Source organism: Oncorhynchus mykiss, chromosome 22 (assembly GCF_013265735.2).
Source record: "Oncorhynchus mykiss isolate Arlee chromosome 22, USDA_OmykA_1.1, whole genome shotgun sequence".
Lineage (NCBI taxonomy): Eukaryota > Metazoa > Chordata > Actinopteri > Salmoniformes > Salmonidae > Oncorhynchus > Oncorhynchus mykiss.
In genome coordinates this window covers 43,516,284-43,540,346 of record NC_048586.1, presented here as the reverse complement: position 1 = coordinate 43,540,346, position 24,063 = coordinate 43,516,284, and the positions used below count along the sequence as shown (strand labels likewise).

The following is a 24,063-nucleotide window of genomic DNA, read 5'->3' as shown; positions in this document are numbered from 1 at the left end:
TGGATTATACTCACACAGCTGGGCTGTGGGACCATGGATTATACTCACACAGCTGGGCTGTGGGACCATGGATTATACTCACACAGCTGGGTTGTGAAGCAATGAATTATATGTAGAGAGCTGGGCTGTGGAGCCATTAATTATATTTAGAGAGCTGGGCTGTGGAACCATGAACTATATTTAGATAGCTGGATTAAATAAAATAGCTATGGATTATGGATTATACTCACACAGCTGGGCTGTGGAGCCATGTATTATACTCAGAAAACTGGGCTGTGGAGCTATGAATCATACCTGTGGGATAGAACGCAGCTGTCTGCTGGAGCTGTGCATTGGCCAGAGCCTGCTGGTAGTGCAACATACTAGGGTTGAAGAAGGAGCTGGCCCCGTGGTTCTTCTCCAGTGCTTGTCTCTTTGGTAGGGGCTGCAGGCAGCCATAAGGGAATGCCTGCTGAGGACAAAAAACATGTTAACACAACACAGATAAAACACTTAACAGTAGCTCTCATGTATGTAAATAATATCACTGGCTATGAGCTTTATACTGTATGTAAATAATATTACAATCATTGCCAAAATGGTTGAGCAAAACTGTATACAACTATTACATCACAAAATAAAAAGGTATTTATGATCAAATTAGTGAATGGCTAAAACTTCACACTGTTAATTTAACACCTATTAAATTACTGAACGATAACTGACGGTGATGATTGATTCTGTACACATACTAGAGGAGTCTTAATTAAGAAGTTATAAAAAACAAAAAATGACAAATTAAATTACGTGAGTTGCTACAGTACAATTAATAGCTACATGCAAAGCAAAAGGTGAAAGGTCAAAGTACCAGGTCTACAGTTGCCTCGAAGGTTCGCTTCATTGCTTTGGCAGTCGACTGAGTCTTTTAATAGCAGACAGCGAGCACATGATGGCAGTGTGCCAATGGGATTCAAGCGTATTAACATACAGGTAACAGCAAGCAGAGGTGCGTCATGGGGACAGCATTGCATTGTGGATAGGTGAGAAGGAGAAAAAAAAAAAATCTGAATGCAGTTTACCACCACATACAAAACAATAGGCATGCACAATAAACACATGTAACTGATTTAAGGAAACATACGACTGACTCCTGAATTAGTATGTAAGCATTTACCATACTCATTAAATAGCTTAATCTAACAGAATTTAGAATTACAACAATACTTTGCAACGACATTAGGACTGAGGTTATTTGCTAATGTAGAAAACAGAAACAGTAGTAGATCACAATATGTTCATAATTATCAAATCATTAATCAAATTGAATATACAGTTTAGGCTACTAAATAAATGTTCTAGTAATGCATTAATTGACAGACAATTGCTATACCAGGATTGTACATGATACACATAAATTTGAAATAGAGACAAGAGGTAAAAGGCATTAGCTAGGCTACTGTGAATTTTTTAACCTGTGAATTTTTTCTCGACTGAGAGCTAGGTCTGATTCATGTAATCTTGAGTGTTTTACATGTCATACTAAATAGGGAACAGAGAGAACGATATACCCACTGAATTGATGATAACTTATGTACAGAATGTGGAGCTCTGTTTATTGTGAGATTAGGTATCAAATTTGCACGTTTTGTTAAATTTATTAAACACATTGGTCATTCATCGTTTCAGCCAAAAACTGTACCTTCACTACACTACAAAATTCCTCAGCATTACAGACGTATCACTACATGATCAAAAGTATGTGGACACCAGCTAGTCAAACATCTCATTTCAAAATCATGGATATTAATATGGAGTTGGTCCCCCCCTTTGCTGCTATAACAACCTCCACTCTCTGGGAAGGCTGTCCACTACATGTTGGAACACTGCTGTGGATACTTGCTTCCATTCAGCACAAGAGCATTAGTGAGGTCTGGCACTGATGTTGCGCGATTAGGCCTAGCTCGCAGTCGGCGTTCCAATTCATCCCAAAGGTGTTTGATATGGTTAAGGTCAGGGCTATGCTGGCCAGTCAAGTTCTTAAACACCGATCTCGACAAACCATTTCTGTATGGACCTCGCTTTGTGCACAGGGCCATTGTCATGCTGAACAAGGAAAGGGCCTTCCCCAAACTGTTGACACAAAGTTGGAAGGACAGAATTGTCGAGAATGTCATGGCATGCTGTAGCGTTAAGATTTCCCTTCACTGGAACTAAGGGGCCTAGCCCAAACCATGAAAAACAGCCCCAGACCATTATTCCTCATCCACCAAACTTTACAGTTGGCACTATGCATTGGGGCAGGAAGCGTTTTCCTAGCATCCGCCAAACCCTGATTCGTCCCTCGGACTACCAGATGGTGAAGAGTGATTCATCACTCCGGAAAACACATTTCCACTGTTTCAGAGTCCAATGGCGGCAAGCTTTCCAACACTCCAGCCGACGCTTGGCATTGTGCATGGTAATCTTAAGCTTGTGTGTTGCTGCTCAGCCATGGAAACCCAGTCATGGAAGCTTCCGGTGAACAGTTATTGTGCTGACGTTGCTTCCAGAGGCAGTTTGGACCTTGGTAGTGAGTGTGTGGCCTACCACTTTACAGCTGAGCCATTGTTGCTCCTCGAAGCTTCCACTTCACAATAACAGCACTTAGTTGACCAGGGCAACGGTCTGACTTGTTGGAAAGGTGGCATCCTATGAAGGTGTCCTGTTGAAATTCACTGAGCTCTTTAGTAAGGCCAATCTACTGCCTATGTTTGTCTATTGAGATTGCATGGCTCTGTGCTCGATTTTATACACCTGTCAGCGAAAGGGTGTTGTTGAAATAGCCAAATCCACTAATTTGAAGGTGTCCACATACTTTTGTATATATATATAGTGTATCAAGGTACTAAAGCATTTACCAACTCTAGTAATACTAGTGCTGAAATACAACAGTATTTAAGTAATTCTGAGACCATGCAAAAAATGAAAACAGATGATAACTGATGATAAAATATATGGAGGAACAGAAAATAGCAGAGCTAGGATGGAGGATACAGAACAGTCTATGTAAGGCCATGCATGTTGTTGTTTTTAACAGCCAAAATAGAAGTCTGAATGTGCCATTATGTGAAATGTGTACATTGTGTACATGAGAGTAATGTTGAATCAGCTATTCAAATGCTGCTGCTGGAGAATTTGACTATGGATGTTTAGCAGATAGGGCTTTATTCTTAGGAACTTCTTGGAAGTTTAAGATGAAGGCAAAACCAACAGCAGACAATAGATCACAATGAAACAAGACAGTAACTGTAGAAACAGGGTTCACTTTGCAGCAGCTGGCAAATCGAACACAGATTTTCAAAAAGCATGAAAGCAAAGTGAGACGGCCAAAGCTATTCTTTAGATAAACAGCTAGGTAAAGGTTAGTTAATCAGCTAGGTTAGTAAAACAACTAGGTAAAGGTTAGCTAACCTGCTAGGTAAAGGTTAGTTAATCAGCTAGGAAAAGATTAGTTAATCAGCTAGGTAAAGGTTAGTTAATCAGCTAGGTTAGTAAAACAACTAGGTAAAGGTTAGCTAACCTGCTAGGTAAAGGTTAGTTAATCAGCTAGGTAAATTATAACTTTAGTTAAAACAGACAGGTACAGGCTAAGATTAGTTAACCAGCTAGGTAAAGGTTAGCTAACTAGCTAGGTAAATGTTATCTAACTAGCTAGGTAAATGTTATCTTTAGTTCAACAGCTAGGTAAAGGCTAGCTTTAGTTAAATAGCTAGATAAAGGTTAGCTAACCATCTAGGTAAAGCCTAGATTTAGTTAAACAGCTAGGTAAAGGTTAGTTAAACAGCTAGGTAAAGGTTAGTTAAACAGCTAGGTAAAGGTTAGTTAAACAGCTAGGTAAAGGTTAAATAAACAGCTAGGTAAAGGTTAAATAAACAGCTAGGTAAAGGTTAAATAAACAGCTAGGTAAAAGGTTAACGTCACATAAGGAGATACACAAATGTATGTTTATGCTATGTGACAGTTTAAAGGAAATTGAGGACTACTACTTACTTGGCAAATTACATTTTGAGTCTTAAGAGCATATATTAGATGTAACAATCTTTAATCTATAATGTAGCTACATTGTATATTAAAATAGGGTGGCTGGTAGCCTAGCGGTTAGGGCATTGGGCTAGAAACAGAAAGGTTGCTAGTTCAAATGTCCGAGCTGACAAGGTGAAAAATCTGCAGATGTGCCCTTGAGCAAGGCACTTATCCCTAACTGCTCCAGGGTTGCCGTTGATAATGGCGGACCTTGGCTGTGACCCACTCTCAGGGGGAGTTGGGCTAAGCAAAAAAACACATTTCCAATTCAAACATGCACACTTGTACATGTGTGAAATGGGACAAATATAAGCACCCACTAAATTAGCATTATTATTATTATTATAAATAAAGCAGTGCTCCACATTCAATAAGTTTAGCTAATCAACCAACAAAGGGTAATTGAATAGGATTAAGATAGTCGGCCTACTGCTGTCAATGAAGAAGACATTGCATTTTAAAACTAATAGGATTAAGATAGTAGGCCTACTGACGTGAATGTAGAATGTGTTGCATTTTAAAATGAATAGGACAAGATGCCCTTAATCAGAAGGGATGCTACAGTATTATAGTAGCTATATAGGCCAATGGTGTGTGTTCTATGCTGCTGCTGCACATGGGTCTGGAGGGAAGCATCTTACCATGGCTGCAGCTGCTGCCTGGGCTGCCACAGCCGTATGGTTGACCTGGTGTTGAGAGGATTTGATTTTGGCCTGTAAGTGTGCAGGGGGGTGGAAGTACTTGCACTTCTCCCTGGAGCAGCGCAACTTGATGTAGTCCATGCAGACGGTGACCGTGTTGTCGCTGGTGTCGATCATGGGGCTGTCGCTGGGGTGGGCGAAGCGGCAGTCCGTCTCGCCTCGCGCACAGGTCCCCCGCTGGAACTCACGACACACCTACAATAGGACAACCACGCAGGAATAGATGGATGAAGTCATAGCACACTGGAAATGTGCCCTGTTTGACAGTCAACAGGCATTCCGTAATGAACGTGCACTGAGTGTACAAAACATTAGGAACACCTGCTCTTTCCGTGACATAGACTGACAAGGTGAATCCATATGAAAGCTATGATCCATTATTGATGTCACTCGTTAAATCCACTTCGTATCAGTGTAGGTGGAGTGGAGGAAACAGGTTAAAGAAGGATTTTTGACACATGGATTGTGTTTGTGTGCCATTTAGAGAGTGAATGTGCAAGAGAAAATATTTAAATGCCATTGAACAGGGTATAGAAGTAGGTGCTAGGCGCACCGGTTAGTGTCAAGAACTGCACCCCTGCTGGGTTTTCCACACTCAACAGTTTCCTGTGTATGAAGAATGGTTCACCACCCAAAGGACATAAAGCCATGTGATGTGAAGACATGTGAAGGGATGTGAAGCGCATTAATGCAGTTGTGGTAAGAACTCAGGCTCCATGTTCACCCCTCACAAAACAGACATGTATCTAGTCTCTGAAGAATAATGCTGCTAGGTTTTTCATGCTCAACAGTTGCCCATGTGTATAAAGAATGGACCACCACCCATAGAACATCCAGCCAACTTGACACAACTGTGGGAAGCATTGGAGTCAACATAGATCCAGCATCCCTGTGGAACACTTTCGAACACCTTGTAGAGTCCATGCCCTGACAAATTGAGGCTGTTCTGAGGGCAAAAGGAAGGGGTGCAACTCAATATTAGGAAGGTGTTGTTAATGTGTTGTATATTCAGTGTATTAATACAGCATATCTCAGACAACGATAAGGCCTTGTTCTTGTTTGTGTGAAGGTGATTTGATACCTCCAGTTTGTCGATGCGCAATAGCTTCTGTGAGGGGGAAGAGGAGGCCGAGTTTGAGCTCTGGAGTGTGACCGGGGGGCTTCCAGGGACCATGACTGGGGTGTTGGGGAGCAGCTCTGTGGGTATCAGGCTCATCCCATGGCTCATGGAGGTCATGGGTGTAAGATAAGGAGAGTAGCTTAGACCTGGGCTCGTACCAAGCCCCTGGGTGACATTGAACGCAGGCTGTAAAAGAGAAGGGACAGCAGTCAGTACAGACACTACTACACATCTGAAATTAAGGATCTGAGTTTTGGGATGGTGTATAATTAAGCAATAAGGCACGAGGTGGTGTGGTATATGGCCAATATACCACGACTAAAGGCTGTTTTTACACACAACGCAACGCAGAGTGCCTGGATACAGCCTTTAGCCTTGGTATATTGGCCATATATCACCAACCCCCCGAGTTGCCTTATTGCTATTATAAACTGCTTACCAACGTAATTAGAGCACTAAAAATAAATGTTTTGTCATACTTGTGGGTTACGGCCTGATATACCACAGCTGTCAGCCAATCAGCATTCAGGGTTCAAACCACCCAGTTTATAATAAACTGTACTTACTACAGGCTGCATGCTCGTGCCTGGGATCATGAAGTGCATCTGCTGGGCCAGCATGGCTGCTGCCGTCTTCTGCTGGATGAGGTTGTTGCGTCCGTTAATCTCTAGCTGGGTTTTTAAATGAGAAGGTGGATGAAGGTACTTACAGTTTTCTCTTGAACAACGACCCTGGAATAAGAGTAAGAACACAAAAGATAGATAACTATTAGACAAGATAAAAACCCTTAAACGTAGGCCTAAGCCTATGAGCCTAGAGCTTTATAAATATAATATACATATTTATTTGACATAAAGTGAAGCATCATTACTGGACAAGGTCACTAGAATTCATTGACAACCAAGGAAAGCGACAAAGACGTCCATAAAAACAAGACACAAAAGACCATTCATGAAAGATTCATGTTGAGCCTCAACCATGTCCTGAAGATGCAGTAGCCCACGCCCCTAACAAACCAAGACCATTCAGCTCAGAGGACAGGACACTAATGCAATATCAGGAAACTCAAATCACAGTGACACAGAATCACACCTTCACACTTGAAATGCTTTTCTGTGGGGACAGATAGTATGGTAGTTTGGCTGATGCTATTGTTGTTGCAGAGGCAGTATGATTGACAGAGAGGAGCACACTGCGCCCCAAGACAAATGCACACAAGAGATGGATGCCTGTAGAGCAGGTATTCCCAAACTGGGGTACGCGCAAACGCCGTCAGTGGTACGCCAAATAACAATGAGATTCAAATGTTTTATTATTATTTATTTTTTTAAATCACATTTTCAAACAGTCCATTTATATTTTCCAACTTACATTTGTGTGAGTTTTTTTTTCCCCTCGCCTGAGAAGCCTTGTTTCACTGCCGAAAATAAAAATGAAACCATCTAGTGTTCAGTAAAAAAAAAAAAAACAATGTCAAATACAGGTAGCCTAGTCAAATAATTAACATCCAATCACATTAACCGTTACTCTCTCGCGGGAATTCCAATAAAGGTCCGTATGTTGCCAAACGTAGCTGCTGCACATTCCGTTAACTCGAAAATGGATAAATGGTTTAAAAAAAGTAAGGTCCGCGTCCATAGACACATACCAGCTCTACAGGTAGTACTGCTACTACCAGCAGTACCACACCTGCACCTGTCGACCACACAAGTTGTTCTGCTTCCACGAGCACATCCAATGCTAACATCAGTAATTCTACATTTGTTGTTAGCCCAGCTAGCATGGACACTGACAGTTGTGAATCTGATGCTGCCCAAGAGCTACTGTCCTCTTATCCAGGAAAGCACCAAACAACAGACAAGGATGTTGGACCATCGAAGAGGCGCAAATATGACGAGAACTACATTGACTCGGGGCTCACTTATATTGGTGTGTCTTTCCTCAGCCACAGTGTGATGTACACTACCGGTCAAATGTTTTAGAACACCTACTCATTCAAGGATTTTTCTTTATTTTTACTGTTTTCTACGTCGTAGTATAATAGTGAAGACATCAAAACTATGAAATAACACATATGGAATCATGTAGAAACCAAAAAAAGTGTTAAGCTTTATTTTGATGTATTACACTTGTATTTACATGAATGTTAAATATTTATATTTCTGTAGTTTGAATTTGGCGCTCTGCAATTTCACCGGATGTTGTCGAGGTGGGTCGCTAGCAGAACTGCGCTAGAAAGGTTAAACAATTCAAAATATATTTTATATTTGAGATTCTTCAAGTAGCCACCCTTTGCCTTAATGACAGCTTTGCACACTCTTGGCATTCTCTCAACCAACTTCACCTGGAATGCTTTTCCAACAGACTTGAAGGAGTTCCCACATTTTTTTCCCTCTGCGGGTGACTCACCCCGAACCCTCTCAATTTGTTTGAGGTCGGGGGATTGTGGAGGCCAGGTCATCTGATGCAGCACTCCTTTACTCTCCTTCTTGGTAAAATATCTCTTACACTGCCTGGAGGTGTGTTTTGTCATTGTCCTGTTGAAAAACAAATAATTGTCCCACTAAGCCCAAACCAGATGAGATGGCGTATCGCTGCAGAACGCTGTGGTAGCCATACTGGTTAAGTGCGCCGTGAATTCTAAATAAATCACAGACAGTGTCACCAGCAAAGCACCCCCCACACCATAAAACCTCCTCCTCCTTGCTTTACAGTGGGAAATACACATGCTGAGATCATCCGTTCACCCACACCGCGTCTCACAAAGACACAGAGGTTGGAACCAAAAATCTCCATTTTGAACTTCAGACCAAAGGACAAATTCCCACCGGTCTAATGACCATTGCTCGTGTTTCTTGGCCAAAACCAGTCTCTTCTTTTTATTGGTGTTCTTTAGTAGTGGTTTCTTAGCAGCAATTCGACCATGAAGGCCTGATTCTCTTTGCTTATTTGAGCTGAATTGCCATAATATGGACTGGGTCTTTCACCAAATAGGGCTATCTAAATTAACTTTTAAGAAGGCATACCTGTTAATACAAATGCATCCACCTGATGAAGCTGGTTAAGATAATGCCAAGAGTGTACAAATCTGTCAAGGCAAAGGGTGGCTATTTGAAGAATCTCAAATATAAAATGTATTTTGATTTGTTTAACTAATTTTTTTGGTTACTACATGATTCCATGTGTGTTATTTCATGGTGTTAAAAACTGTTATGGATGATGCGAATTTTCGCAGCTTTTTGTTAAAAATCGCGCAACATTTCAAAGTCCTGCTACTCATGCCAGGAATATAGTATATGCATATGATAAGTATGTGTGGATAGAAAACACTCTGAAGTTTCTAAAACTGGTTAAATCGGGTCTGTGGCTATAACAGAACGTGTTTAGGAGTAAAAATCCCTGGTAAAACTGTTCACCAAAAACAAAACAAAAAAATATTCATCCGCCATTCAATCAATTGTTTAAGACGAGAGAAAATATATGCGAACCCCCTGTAAACGCCTACAGCTTCCACACGATGTCACCATTGCTATCAATATCAGAATTGGTTGCAACACAACAGAATGGTTGCAACACAAATAGACCCCTCCCTTCTTCTGACGCACCACAGGATGTTGTGAAACTGAAAAAATGGACAATGTTTTCCAGACTTGCAGCTATCGAATACAGATCGCCCCTTGATCAATTTGATACATCATTAACGTTTATTAATACCTAAAGTTGGTTTAGAAACGTCGTTTGAAGTGATTTGTAAAAGTTTATAGGCGACTTTTGTAATTTTAAAAAGTGGACTTTTTGCAGCATCAGACTGGCCTTCAGCAAATGACATTTTGGGTATACAATGACGGATTTAATCGGGAAAAAGACCCAATTGTGATGTTTATGGGACATATAGGAGTGCCAACAAAGAAGCTTGTCCAAGGTAATGAATGTTTTATATTTTATTTCTGCGTTTTGGGTAGCGCCGGCTACCGCAAAATCTGTTGTTTACGTGTCGTGCTGGTATTTTGGGGGGTGCATGCTATCAGATAATAGCTTCTCATGCTTTCGCCGAAAAGCATTTTACAAATCTGACTTGGTGGCTAGATTCACAACGAGTGTAGCTTTAATTCAGTACCTGGCATGTGTGTTTTAATGAAAGTTTGAGATTTAACGAGTACTAAGTAAAGTACTATAGGTGGCGCTCTGAAAATTCCGCTGAGCTATCCCTCTGCAGGGATCACCTCCATAAGAAGTTTGCCTTCACTATTATTCTAGAATGTAGAAAATAGTAAAAATAAAGAAAATCCCTTGAATGACTAGGTGTTCTAGTACTTTTGCACATACGCTACCGGCCAAAAGTTCTCTCAGAACTCAATGAAACCTTAACTCGTGCCCAGACATTTAGAAACAAAACATGCCAATTTGAAAAATAAGCCACAGGAGCATTTTGAGCGAGAATTAAGACGACTTTTGAGTAGTAAGACATGTATAAATGCAACAGATACCAATAATAAGAAGGGCCTAGAAGCGTCTTATATTGTGAGCTACCGAGTGGCTAGGACAGGCAAGCCCCATACTATTGTGGATGACTTAATTCTTTCTGCCGTCACAGATATGGCTGAGACAATGCTGGGGGAAAAGGCCCAAAAAACTATACAGACAATGCCTTCATCAAACAACACTTTTTCACGACGCATCAGTGACATGGCAGGAGATATGAAAGAATTACTGCTTGGCATACAAGCCAGTGAATTCTATGCCTTACAGCTGAATTAGTCAACAGACCTGGCAGGCCTGGCACAGCTCCAGGTATACAGTTGAAGTCGGAAGTTTACATACACTTAGGTTGGAGTCGTTAAAACTCGTTTTTCAACCACTACACATATTTCTTGTTAACAAACTATAGTTTTGGCAAGTGGGTTAGGACATCTACTTTGTGCATGACACAATAACTTTTTCCAACAATTGTTTACAGACAGATTATTTCACTGGATCACAATTCCAGTGGGTCAGAAGTTTACATACACATGGGAAAATCAAAAGAAATCAGTCAGGATAAAAATGGTACATCTCCACAAGTCTGGTTCAACCTTGGGAGCAACTTCCAAACGCCTGAAGGTACCACGTTCATCTGTACAAACAAAAGTAAACAAGTATAAACACCATGGGACCACGCAGCCGTCATACAGCTCAGGAAGGAGATGCGTTCTGTCTCCTAGAGATGAACGTACTTTGGTGCGAAAAATGCTAATCAATCCCAAAACAACAGCAAAGGACCTTGTGAAGATGCTGGAGGAAACAGGTACAAAATTATCTATATCCACAGTAAAACAAGTCCTATATCGACATAACCTGAAAGGCCACTCAGCAAGGAAGAAGCCACTGCTCCAGAGTTGCAAAGAAAAAGCCATATCTCAGACTGGTCAATAAAAATAAAAGATTAAGCATCCCGGAGTCGCCTCTTCACTGTTGACTTTGAGACTGGTGTTTTGCGGGTACTATTTAATGAAGCTGCCAATTGAGAACTTGTGAGGCGTCTGTTTCTCAAACTAGACATTCTAAAGTACTTGTCCTCTTGCTCAGTTGTGAACCGGGGCCTCCCACTCCTCTTTCTATTCTTGTTAGAGCCAGTTTGCACTGTTCTGTGAACGGAGTAGTATACAGTGTTGTTCGAGATCTTTAGTTTCTTGGCAATTTCTCACATGGAATAGCCTTAATTTCTCAGGACAAGAATAGACTGACTAGTTTCAGAAGAAAGTGCTTGTTTCTGGCCATTTTGAGTCTGTAATCAAACCCACAAATGCTGATGCTCCAGATACTCAACTAGTCTAAAGGCCTGTTTGATTGCTTCTTTAAATCAGAATGACATCTTTTTAGCTGTGCTAACAAAATTGCAAATGGGTATTCTAATGATCAAATAGCCTTTTTATGATAAACCTGGATTAACCTACACAACGTACCATTGGAATACAGGAGTGATGGTTGCTGATAAATGGGTCTCTGTATTCCTATTGAGATATTCCATTAAAAAAATAATAATCTGCTGTTTCCAGCTACAATAGTCATTTACCTCTTCAGTCTACCCCCTCCTTTTTCGAACATTCTGTTAAAAATCGCGCAACATTTCAGCGTCCTGCTACTCATGCCAGGAATATAGTATATGCATATGATTAGTATGTGTTGATAGAAAACACTCTGAAGTTTCTAAAACTGGTTAAATAACGTCTGTGACTATAACAGAACGTGAACAGCAAGCGAAATCCCAAGAAAAACCTGGTCACAAAAACCACAGAAAAGTATTAATCCGCCAGTCTCTGAGTTGTTTATTGCAAGCAAAAATATATAGCAGGGAGATTGCAGTTCCTACAACTTCCACACGATGTAGCCAAAAACGTCATTTTCATTGACAAAAATCCTTTGTGTAATGACAAATAGATCCTTCATTCCGTCCAGCATACATCAATCGATTTTGGAAGAGAGACAAAGGACATAGTTTTCTTGAGTAGCTGCTATTGAATACAGATCGCCCAGTGATCAATTTGATCGCTTATTAACGTTTACAAATACCTAAAGTTGGGTTACAAAAGTAGGTTGAAGTGTTTTGTCAAAGAATATAGGCAACTTATATAATTTTAAAAAATGACGTTGCGTGTTGGAAGAGAGCTTTTTTCCTGAACCAGACAGGCTATACAAATGGATAATTTGGGCATACATGGACGGATTTAAATCGGGAAAAAGACCCAATTGTGATGTTTATGGAACATATAGGAGTGCCAACAAAGAATATCAAAGGTAATGAATGTTTTATATTTTATTTCTGCGTTTTGTGTAGCGCCGGCTACGCTAATTCTTTTGTTTACGTCCCCTTCAGGTATATTGGGGTGTTGCATGCTATCAGATAATAGCTTATCATGCTTTCGCCAAAAAGCATTTTAAAAATCTGACTTGTTGGCTAGATTCACAACGAGTGTAGCTTTACTTCAATACCCTGCATGTCAAATCAAATCAAATTTTATTTGTCACATACACATGGTTAGCAGATGTTAATGCGAGTGTAGCGAAATGCTTGTGCTTCTAGTTCCGACAATGCAGTAATAACCAACAAGTAATCTAGCTAACAATTCCAAAACTACTGTCTTGTACACAGTGTAAGGGGATAAAGAATATATACATAAGGATATATGAATGAGTGATGGTACAGAGCAGCATAGGCAAGATACAGTAGATGGTATCGAGTACAGTATATACATATGAGATGAGTATGTAAACAAAGTGGCATAGTTAAAGTGGCTAGTGATACATGTATTACATAAGGATACAGTCGATGATATAGAGTACAGTATATACGTATGCATATGAGATGAATAATGTAGGGTAAGTAACATTATATAAGGTAGCATTGTTTAAAGTGGCTAGTGATATATTTACATCATTTCCCATCAATTCCCATTATTAAAGTGGCTGGAGTTGAGTCAGTGTCAGTGTGTTGGCAGCAGCCACTCAATGTTAGTGGTGGCTGTTTAACAGTCTGATGGCCTTGAGATAGAAGCTGTTTTTCAGTCTCTCGGTCCCAGCTTTGATGCACCTGTACTGACCTCGCCTTCTGGATGATAGCGGGGTGAACAGGCAGTGGCTCGGGTGGTTGATGTCCTTGATGATCTTTATGGCCTTCCTGTGACATCGGGTGGTGTAGGTGTCCTGGAGGGCATGTAGTTTGCCCCCGGTGATGCGTTGTGCAGACCTCACTACCCTCTGGAGAGCCTTACGGTTGAGGGCGGAGCAGTTGCCGTACCAGGTGGTGATACAGTCCGCCAGGATGCTCTCGATTGTGCATCTGTAGAAGTTTGTGAGTGCATTTGGTGACAAGCCGAATTTCTTCAGCCTCCTGAGGTTGAAGAGGCGCTGCTGCGCCTTCTTCACAATGCTGTCTGTGAGAGTGGACCAATTCAGTTTGTCTGTGATGTGTATGCCGAGGAACTTAAAACTTGCTACCCTCTCCACTACTGTTCCATCGATGTGGATAGGGGGGTGTTCCCTCTGCTGTTTCCTGAAGTCCACAATCATCTCCTTAGTTTTGTTGACGTTGAGTGTGAGGTTATTTTCCTGACACCACACTCCGAGGGCCCTCACCTCCTCCCTGTAGGCCGTCTCGTCGTTGTTGGTAATCAAGCCTACCACTGTTGTGTTGTCCGCAAACTTGATGATTGAGTTGGAGGCGTGCGTGGCCACGCAGTCGTGGGTGAACAGGGAGTACAGGAGAGGGCTCAGAACGCACCCTTGTGGGGCCCCAGTGTTGAGGATCAGCGGGGAGGAGATGTTGTTGCCTACCCTCACCACCTGGGGGCGGCCCGTCAGGAAGTCCAGTACCCAGTTGCACAGGGCGGGGTCGAGACCCAGGGTCTCGAGCTTGATGACGAGCTTGGAGGGTACTATGGTGTTGAATGCCGAGCTGTAGTCAATGAACAGCATTCTCACATAGGTATTCCTCTTGTCCAGATGGGTTAGGGCAGTGTGCAGTGTGGTTGAGATTGCATCGTCTGTGGACCTATTTGGGCGGTAAGCAAATTGGAGTGGGTCTAGGGTGTCAGGTAGGGTGGAGGTGATATGGTCCTTGACTAGTCTCTCAAAGCACTTCATGATGACGGAAGTGAGTGCTACGGGGCGGTAGTCGTTTAGCTCAGTTACCTTAGCTTTCTTGTGTTTTAATGAACGTTTGAGTTTTAACGAGTACATTTAGCATTTAGCGTAGCGCATTTGCATTTCCAGGTGTCTAGATGAGACGTCTGCGTCTCAAGTAGGAGCAAGAGTTAACAATATCTAAACTGTTTTTCTGATCAATTTGATGTTATTTTAATGGACAAAAAAAATGCGGTGGAGGACCATTCTTGACACACACACACACACACGGGAAACTGTTGAGCATGAAAAACCTAGCGTGAAAAAGTCACACCAATAAGGGATCATAGCATTCACTTGGTCAGTTTGTGTCATGGAAAGAGCAGGTATTCTTTATGTTTTATACACTCAGTGTACATTATTCAAGTTAAGATGAAATGTCAAATCAATATGCAGTGCTTAGGCCAGGAGTGGATAAATAACCAATGATAACGACATTAGCAGCATGATTAGCAGCATGATACAGTACTAGCCTATAGATTTATGTAAATTGAGTGAGCATAAAACAGGTATAGATGAGGTACTGTAAATGTCTGGGGTCATTCTGGGTTTAATGCCATTATTTTAATACAATAATATTTTCATCTGTACAATCCATTACCTTTCAGCTCTTCTGCTTACATTACTGGTCCTCAACTCATTAAAAGGGAGCGTACAGTCTTACAGCATGGTCTTATGGGGGCACGGGGCAGTCTTATGGGGGACCGGTGTGGTTTTATGAGAACTCGGCATGGTCTTATGGGGACTTGGCAGTCTCAGCTGCTGTCAAAACAGGTGTTTTGGGTGATGCACAGGCGCCTCAATTTGCTTTAGCCTACTTCTGAAAAGAAGGTGAAGCAGGTGCTGACTGCTGAGAGGAAAGGGGTGAAAAAACAAATGTACTGTAGATCTGATCTCTGTAAAGTAGTCCTTCACTCAGTCCGTCTCTGTAGAGTAGTCCTTCACTCAGTCCGTCTCTGTAAAGTAGTCCTTCACTCAGTCCGTCTCTGTAAAGTAGTCCTTCACTCAGTCCGTCTCTGTAAAGTAGTCCTTCACTCAGTCCGTCTCTGTAGAGTAGTCCTTCACTCAGTCCGTCTCTGTAGAGTAGTCCTTCACTCAGTCCGTCTCTGTAGAGTAGTCCTTCACTCAGTCCGTCTCTGTAAAGTAGTCCTTCACTCAGTCCGTCTCTGTAAAGTAGTCCTTCACTCAGTCCGTCTCTGTAAAGTAGTCCTTCACTCAGTCCGTCTCTGTAGAGTAGTCCTTCACTCAGTCCGTCTCTGTAGAGTAGTCCTTCACTCAATCCATCTCTGTAAAGTAGTCCTTCACTCAGTCCGTCTCTGTAAAGTAGTCCTTCACTCAGTCTGTCTATGTAAAGTAGTGTTTCACTCAGTCCATCTCTGTAAAGTAGTCCTTCACTCAGTCCGTCTCTGTAAAGTAGTCCTTCTCTCAGTCCGTCTCTGTAAAGTAGTCCTTCTCTCAGTCTGTCCTCGGCTCCATTACATCTTTCGCCTGCTTGTTTTCTGTGACAGCTTTGTTCCTAGTGTGAAATGTTAAGCATTGGTGGAGTTCCCTTCCCTTTCAAAAGTGGACTCTGTCAATCCCTGGTCCACCCCTCTGGTGTCCTTGGCTAGCCCTCAGTGCACTGCTGTTCTAGAACAAACGTAAAAAATGTTGTATTGACAGAACAGGATTTAGGCTACACTTCTTTTAATAATGTATAATTCTGAGATTAGAATTAAATTATGTTTCATCCATCCTAATGTCAAAGAAGGTCACTTTCAATATGGGGCAGATGTTCAGTGATCAATTTACAGATTGATTATCAATTTGTCATATCACCCATTGTCTCAGATTACAGAGTATGAGGCAAATAGCTGACTTCCACAATTTCTAGGCTATTTGGAGGAGATATAACTCAGAGTAACAGAGAAGGTTTTATTTTTCCCCTCGACGTAAACCCACCACATCTAAAAACAGGCTTCACAATATATGATCTACCAGGCGCTAAAAGTACAAGCCCATGAAACACAAGAGCCATTTTTGTGATGTACTGTATCTGGTGGCAGCTCTGTACATACATTTTCACTAGGAAGGCAGCAGACGTGGAGCAGACAAATCAGACTAATCTCAGTATAACAGTGTGCTGTACTGCGCTGGCCACCCCACCCACACACTGAATGTTAAACACCATGCAATAAAAACAAAGACAGCCCGAAAAGCTGAAGGAGCAGCCTGAGCACAAAATACGCAATTCATATTTGCTCCTCAGTCCTGGTTGGGATACAGGTTAATGGAGATTAAAAGTGATTCTGAGCAGAGACATGTAATAAGGCTTTCAGCTTTAGTCCCATGCCCAGCGCAGAATAAAAATTGGCGTTTCTCATCACATTCCAGCAAAAGAATAGTCAGTCATTCTGGTGTCAGCCTAGTTTAAACCACCTAAAGTCTTCTAAGAGGCATGGAATGGATGTTCCATTATTATTCCGGCTGCTACTTTCAATATAGATGTCAGCACAATGATACAGAAACAGTAAAGGACTCCATTCGGTTGGTCAGATGGCAGGGTTTAGCTTAGGCTACATCCTGTTGTCTTGGAAGGTAACTGTAGTGAGGAAAGCATGTCCTACATTTAAAATTTTCAGAGTGCTATAGTTAAGCAATAAGGCCCGAGGGTGTGTGGTATATGGCTGGATACAGCCCTTAGCCATGGTATATTGGCCATATACCACAACCCCCTGAGGTGACTTATTGCTATTATAAACTTGTTACCAACATAATTACAGCAGTCAAAATAAATGTTTATACCCCGGCTGTCAGCCAATCAGCATTCAGGGCTGGAACCACCCAGTTTATAGCTGGTAATAACACATGTACAACCTGATAGGCTTGCGTAGGCTGAAAAATCTAAAGGCTAAGCTAACCTGTAGGCTAAGCTAACCTGTAGGCTAAGCTAACCTGTAGGCTAAGCTAACCTAGGCAAGGCACAACGACTTAAGCAGCCATCCAACTGAATTAAATGTTTACTACTCACTGCTTTTGCATCAACTGGAGCAACTAGTTTCACAATAAGCTCATCATCATACACTATATATACACAAAAGTATGTGGACAAGTTGTAGAAACATCTCAGGGATGATCAATGGAAACAGGATGTACCTGAGCCCAATTTCGAGTCTCATAGCAAAGGGTCTGAATACTTACAGTACCGGTCAAAACTTTGAACACACCTACTCATTCCAGGGTTTTTCTTTAGTTGTACTATTTTATAAATTGTAGAATAATAGTGAAGACATCAAAACTATGAAATAACACATATGGAATCATGTAGTAACCAAAAAAAGTGTTAAACAAATCAAAATATATTTTAGATTTTAGACTCTTCAAAATAGCCACCCTTTGCCTTGATGACAGCTTTGCACACTCTTGGCATTCTCTCAAGCAGCTTCACCTGGAATGTTTTTTCCAACCGTCTTGAAGGAGTTCCCATATAAGTGGAGCACTTGATGACTGTTTTTCCTTCACTCTGCGGTCCAAATCACCCCAAACCATCTCAATTGGGTTGAGGTCAGGGATTGTGGAGGCCAGGTCATCTGATGCAGCACGCCGTCACTCTCCTTCTTGGTCAAATAGCCTTTGCACAGCCTGGAGGTGTGTTGGGTCATTGTCCTGTTGAAAACAAATGATAGTGGGACTAAGCGCAAACCAGATGGAATGGTGTATCGCTGCAGAATACTGTGGTAGCCATGCTAGTTAAGTGTGCCTAAATAAATCAGACAGTGTCACCAGCAAAGCACCCCAACACCATCACACCTCCTCCTCCATGCTTCAAGGTGGGAACTACACATGCGATCATCCATTCCCATACTCTGCATCTCAAAGACACGGCGGTTGGAACCAAACATTACAAATGTGGACTCATCAGACCAAAGACAGATTTCCAGCGGTCTAATGTCCATAGCTCGTGTTTCTTGGTCCAAGCAAAACTCTTCTTCTTATTGGTGTCCTTTAGTAGTTGTTTCTTTGCAGCAATTTGACCATGAAGGCCTGATTCACACAGTCTCCTCTGAACATGTGATGTTGACATGTGTCTGTTACTTGAACTCTATGAAGCATTTATTTGGGCTGCTATTTCTGAGGCTGGTAACTCTAATGAACTTATCCTCTGCAGCAGAGGTAACTCTGGGTCTTCCTTTCCTGTGGCTGTCCTCATGACAGCCAGTTTCATCATAGCGCTTAATGGTGTTTACGACTGCACTTGAACAAAATTTCAAAGTCCTTGAAATGTTCCTGGTTGACTGACCTTCATGTCTTAAAGTAATGATGACTGTCATTTCACTGCTTATTTGAGCTGTTCTTGCCATAATACGGACTTGGCTTTTACCAAATAGGGCTATCTTCTGAATACCCCCTGCCTTGTCACAACACAGTTGACTAACTCAAACGCATTAAGAAGGAAAGAAATTACACAAATTAACATTTAACAAGGCACACCTGTTAATTGGAATGCATTCCAGGTGACTAATCTCATGAAGCTGGTTGAGAGAATGCCAAAAGTGTGCAAAGCTACCATCAAGGCAAAGGGTGGCTGCTTTGAAGAATCTCATATATAAAATATATTATGATTTGTTTAACACTTTTTTGGTTACTGCATGATTCAATATGTGTTATTTCCTAGTTTTGACATCTTCACGACTATTCTACAAGAAAAACCCTTGAATGAGTAGGTGTGTCCAAACTCTTGACTGGTGCTGTACATTTTATTTTATAAATTTGCATTGTCATTTTAGGGTACTGTATGTAGACTGATGAGAAAAAATAATAATAATTAAATACGTTTTAGAATAAGGCTGTAACCTAACAAAATGTGAAAAAGGCAATGGTACGAATACTTTCCGAAAATATTCAGACCCCTTCTCTTTTTCCACATTTTGTTACAGCCTTATTTTAAAATTGAAGGAATTATAATTTTTCCTCAATCTACACACAATCCCCCATAATGACAAAGCAAAAATTTTTTTTGGACATTTATTAAAATTTCTAAAAACCTAACTGAAATCACATTTACATAAGTATTCAGACCCTTTACTCAGTACTTTGTTGAAGCACTTTTGCAGTGATTACAGCCTCGAGTGTTCTTGGGTATGACACTACAAGCTTGCCACACCTGTATCTCCCAATCTTTTCGGCAGATCCTCTCAAGCTCTGTCTGGTTGGATGAGGAGTATTGCAGCACAGCTATTTTCAGGTCTCTCCAAAGAAGTTCGATGGGGTTCAAGTCCGGGCTCTGGCTGGGCCACTCAAGGACATTCAGAGACTTGTCCCGAAGCCACTCCTGCGTTGTCTCGGCTTTGGGCTTAGGGTCGTTGTCCTGTTGGAAGGTGAAGTCTAAGGTCCTAAGCGCTCTGGAGCATGTTTTCATCAAGGATCTCTCTGTACTTTGCTCTGCTCATCTTTACCTTGATCCTGACTAGTCTTCCAGTCAATGCCACTGAAAAAAATCCCCACAGCATGATGCTGCCACCACCATGCTTCACGATAGGGATGATGCCAGGTTTCCTCAAGCTGCGACGCTTGACATTCAGGCCAAAGAGTACAATCTTGGTTTCATCAGATCAGAGAATCTTGTTTCTCATGGTAAGAGTCTTTAGGTGCCTTTTGGCAAACTCCAAGTGGGCTGTCATGTGCCTTTTACTGAGGAGTGGCTTCCATCTGGCCACTCTACCATAAAGACCTGATTGGTGGAGTGCTGCAGAGATAGTGTCCTTCATGGAAGATTATCCCATCTCTACAGAAGAACTCTGGAGCTCTGTCAGAGTGACCATCTGGTTCTTGGTCACCTCCCTGACCAAGGCCCTTCTCCCCCGATTGCTCAGTTTGGCAGGGCAGACAGCTCTAGGAAAAGTCTTGGTGGTTCCAAACTTCTTCCATTTAAGAATGATGGAGGCCACTGTGTTCTTGGGGACCTTCAATGCTGTATAATTTTTTTGGTACCCTTCCCAAGATCTGTGCCTCGACACAATCCTGTTTCGAAGCTCTACGGACAAGTCCTTCGACCTCATGTCTTGGTATTTGCTCTGACATGCCAACTGTGGGACCTTATGTGTTCCTTTCCAAATCACGTCCAATCAATGAATTTACAAAAGGTGGACTCCAATCAAGTTGCAGAAACATCTCAAGGATGTTCAATGGAAACAGGATGCACCAGAGCTATATTTTGTGTCTGATAGCAAATATATATATATATATATATATATATATATATATATATATATATATATATATATATATATATATATATAAGCAAACATCTAAATAAAAAATAAAAAACTGGTTTTCCCCCTACTACAATTCCAGGGGGTTGCCTGCCTCTTATCTGAGGCATGAGAAGCCATGCCTTTCTCACTGCTGATTTCCCCCCCGTTGGCTGGCTGGGGGTTGGCTTGCTGGGGGCTGGCTGCTAGCTCCAGGCATGAGCAGCACTTTTCCCTTCTCTGCTCAGTCTTCAGAGGCTTCCTCCGACCCAGCTTCAGCACAGTCTCCTGGGACCAGCCCACAGTAAACAGCTCCTCTCAGTCAGATCATGACTGATAGCCAGCCCCCAGCCAGCCCCCAGGCAGCCAGCCAGCCCCCAGCCAGCCCCCAGCCACCAAGCCAGCCCCCAGCCAGCACAGCAGTGTTGGGTTAGGCTATGAGCAGTGGGAGAAACAAGGCCTGATTCCCAACCCGGTTTCTGGGGAGGAAATCATCAGGTCAGAAAGGGATGGCTTCTCATCCTGTTGATTCAGATAAGAGGCAGGCAACCCCCTGGAATTGCTGTGAGACTCGAAATTGAGCTCAGGTGCATCCTGTTTCCATTGATCATCGTTCAAATGTTTCTACAACTGGACTGGAGTCCACCTGTGGTAAATTCTATTGATTGGACATGATTTGGAAAGGCACACATCTGTCTATATAAGGTTCCACAGTTGGCAATGCATGTCAGAGCAAAAACCAAGCCATGAGGTCGAAGGAATGTGTTATACCCCCAATACATGCTAACTAACCTCTGACCATTACAATAACACGGGAGTTTCGCATTTTTGGGGTGTATGATATTTGTGCATCTGTAACTTTCTCACTCTTAATTATTCACTATTTATTCAGGACTATCCATAATCATGGTGGCATCCTCATCAATGTAGAAGAGTTTAGAAACATTTTATATATATTTTTTTTTACAATAAGTTACTCCAAAATAATACAATACATTATTTACCATTAATTTCTATTGGGCACAAAATATTCTGAAACATAACCAAAACAAACAGCAAATCTAATACGTATTTTTAATGGAAAAAGCTTTCAATGTAAACTTAAACCAGATATAAACTATGTAGAAAAGGACCTATATATATATATTTTTTTTAATCTTTGAGAACTAACTATCACCTAAATAAAAGCAAGACATTTGGGGACAATTGGAAATGCCAAAAACAATGAAATTAGTAGGGCTGTGACGATACCATTGTCGAAATATATTTTTACATGCCAAAAATAAAAACATGAAGCTGACCATACTCTTTTTGACCTTTAAAAACCTGCTGTATGTAAAATATTGTTTGCTATAAGCTTGGGAAATAAATAAATGTTGACTCAGGATGACAATATAATGATGTTTGTTTCCAACATCAAGGCTGTTTTCCTAAACTTACATCCACTTTGTGTTTTGTTTTCATTCCACGATACGAGCGAGCATCGCGATACTGGTATCCTCCAGCCCTAGAACTTAGAAGTATTGATTTTGATATTATGTTTGAGCAAAATAACACAGCATTGCCATGGCAAAATGCATAGAATTGCAGGAAATTTGCTTTAAAACTGCAACAAAAATTCTCAGCTCCATTAAATAATATGTAGAATTACAGGAAATGTCTTTTAAAACAGCAACATTTTCTCCCAATGCCACGCCCCCTTGCCCCTCCCACAGCCACGCCTTTGCCACCACCTTCGCTCCTTTTTGAACTAGAAAAAACCCTGGTAGTTACTGTCATGCATGGATTTCTGCTGGGATAGTGGAATCCCATGCAGTTAAGCATGTTAGGGGAAGAGTCAGGACGGGAGCAGCCTTGTAACAACCATAAGAGGAGATGCTTACTCACCAGTGGTTCAGAGTTAGTCCTAAGCTCCAGTCAGTGTTTATTAAAATGGTTCAACTCCAAAATAATTTATCAGATTACTTTTGCTATGGGAGGATAAAGGAATAAGCCTATCATCAAATTTACAAACTCAACACACACTGGTTTTTCTTATGATATTACATCCAAACTGTCAACGTGGGCCATTATGGCTTGCCTATCATTCAGTTTACTGAAGCATACATAACTCGAGCGACAGGTAGCGAGCGGATAGACCATTGGGAAAGTAACAGAAAGGTCACTGGATCGAATCCCGAGCTGACAAGGTGTAAAATCTGTTCATGTGCCCTTGAGCAAAGCACTTAACCCTAATTGCTCCAGAGTTGCCATTAATAATGGAAGAGCCTCTGGCCATGACACCGCTCTACGAGGACCTCTCAGGGGAAGCTGGGACATGCAAAAAACACATTTCCAATTTACACGTGAAATAGGTCAAATATAAAACACAAATATAAAAACACAGACAAAATGATTTATTATTATCATCAATATGAATTGTGGGCTAGGCTAAATCCGTGGAAACCACAGTCAAAGCTGAGCCAATGGAAGTGTCGGGAACAGACAACACTCAAGTTACTCTCTTTAACAACAGGCTATTCAACAGAATAGTGACATCATCACATGACTGAGGCGTTTGTATATTTTCTAGCCAATCTCTTCCCATCCCCCTTCCAACGGCTAACAACAGATCCTCTCTCTCTCTTAACACTGCAGATAGTCCTACACGTTTTAGGCTAAGATTTATCCCCCATTATAGTCAGGGATTGTCATTCAAGCAAATCAAAATCATGATTATGATTAGGAATCATTAGCCTACTTCAATTGAACCTCAGCCGGAAATCAATAAATTATAGGACCCAGAAGTGATGACATTTAGCCTAGTGTCAATTCAAATCAGTTCAAGTGTCGTCAAAAAAACAACTGAATACTCTCTCATTAGAAGAGCAACGGTGACATAAAAATTCAGACAATACTGGCTGAATTGAAGAGTGTGGGTGGGTTGAGAAAGAGAGGATGTTAACCCTGTTGGCTAAAGGCATTAATGTAGCCTTGCTAGCACACCTCAATATTTCAGAATAAATAAGACCAACAACAAAAAGTTAAAGGTTGCTAAAATTCAAAATAATTTTCCTAAATTCTGTTTGTGCCAAAACAAGCAAGTGTAGTGTAGAGAATCATTGTACCATCTAAACCACTGTGAAATAGATTTTAATTAAACCAAAACTCTTGTATTTTCAGCTGGTGTACAAAACCAAAAGTAAAAGACAGCACATAGAACATAATCTACCACTTCTTAGACTTGCCTTCAATGAGAATGACATATCTACAACACACATTTCTATGTGAATTTGCTCAGATCATCCAAAAAGTTACATATTGCAGCTTTAAG

General features: G+C 41.3%; 1 protein-coding gene across 14 annotated transcripts in view; it reads right to left on the bottom strand.

Moving 5' to 3' along the window:
* LOC110501907 (muscleblind-like protein 2a) overlaps nucleotides 1-24,063 on the bottom strand; it is a 48,143-nt gene that overhangs the window by 9,589 nt on the left and 14,491 nt on the right. For 6 of the 14 annotated variants that reach the window (XR_002470272.2, XM_021579767.2, XM_021579770.2 and 3 more), the window contains 5 exons: nucleotides 6,429-6,593; nucleotides 5,824-6,048; nucleotides 4,683-4,937; nucleotides 848-901; nucleotides 295-451 (listed from right to left, as the gene is read on the bottom strand). Coding sequence is in view for 13 of the 14 variants with exons in the window: in XM_021579767.2 (XP_021435442.2) it covers nucleotides 295-451; nucleotides 848-901; nucleotides 4,683-4,937; nucleotides 5,824-6,048; nucleotides 6,429-6,593 (856 nt within the window). In the remaining variant the exon portion in view is untranslated. The remainder of the gene's footprint in view (nucleotides 1-294; nucleotides 452-847; nucleotides 902-4,682; nucleotides 4,938-5,823; nucleotides 6,049-6,428; nucleotides 6,594-24,063) is intronic. The other 8 variants (XM_021579768.2, XM_021579771.2, XM_036959358.1 and 5 more) reach the window with 3 other exon arrangements.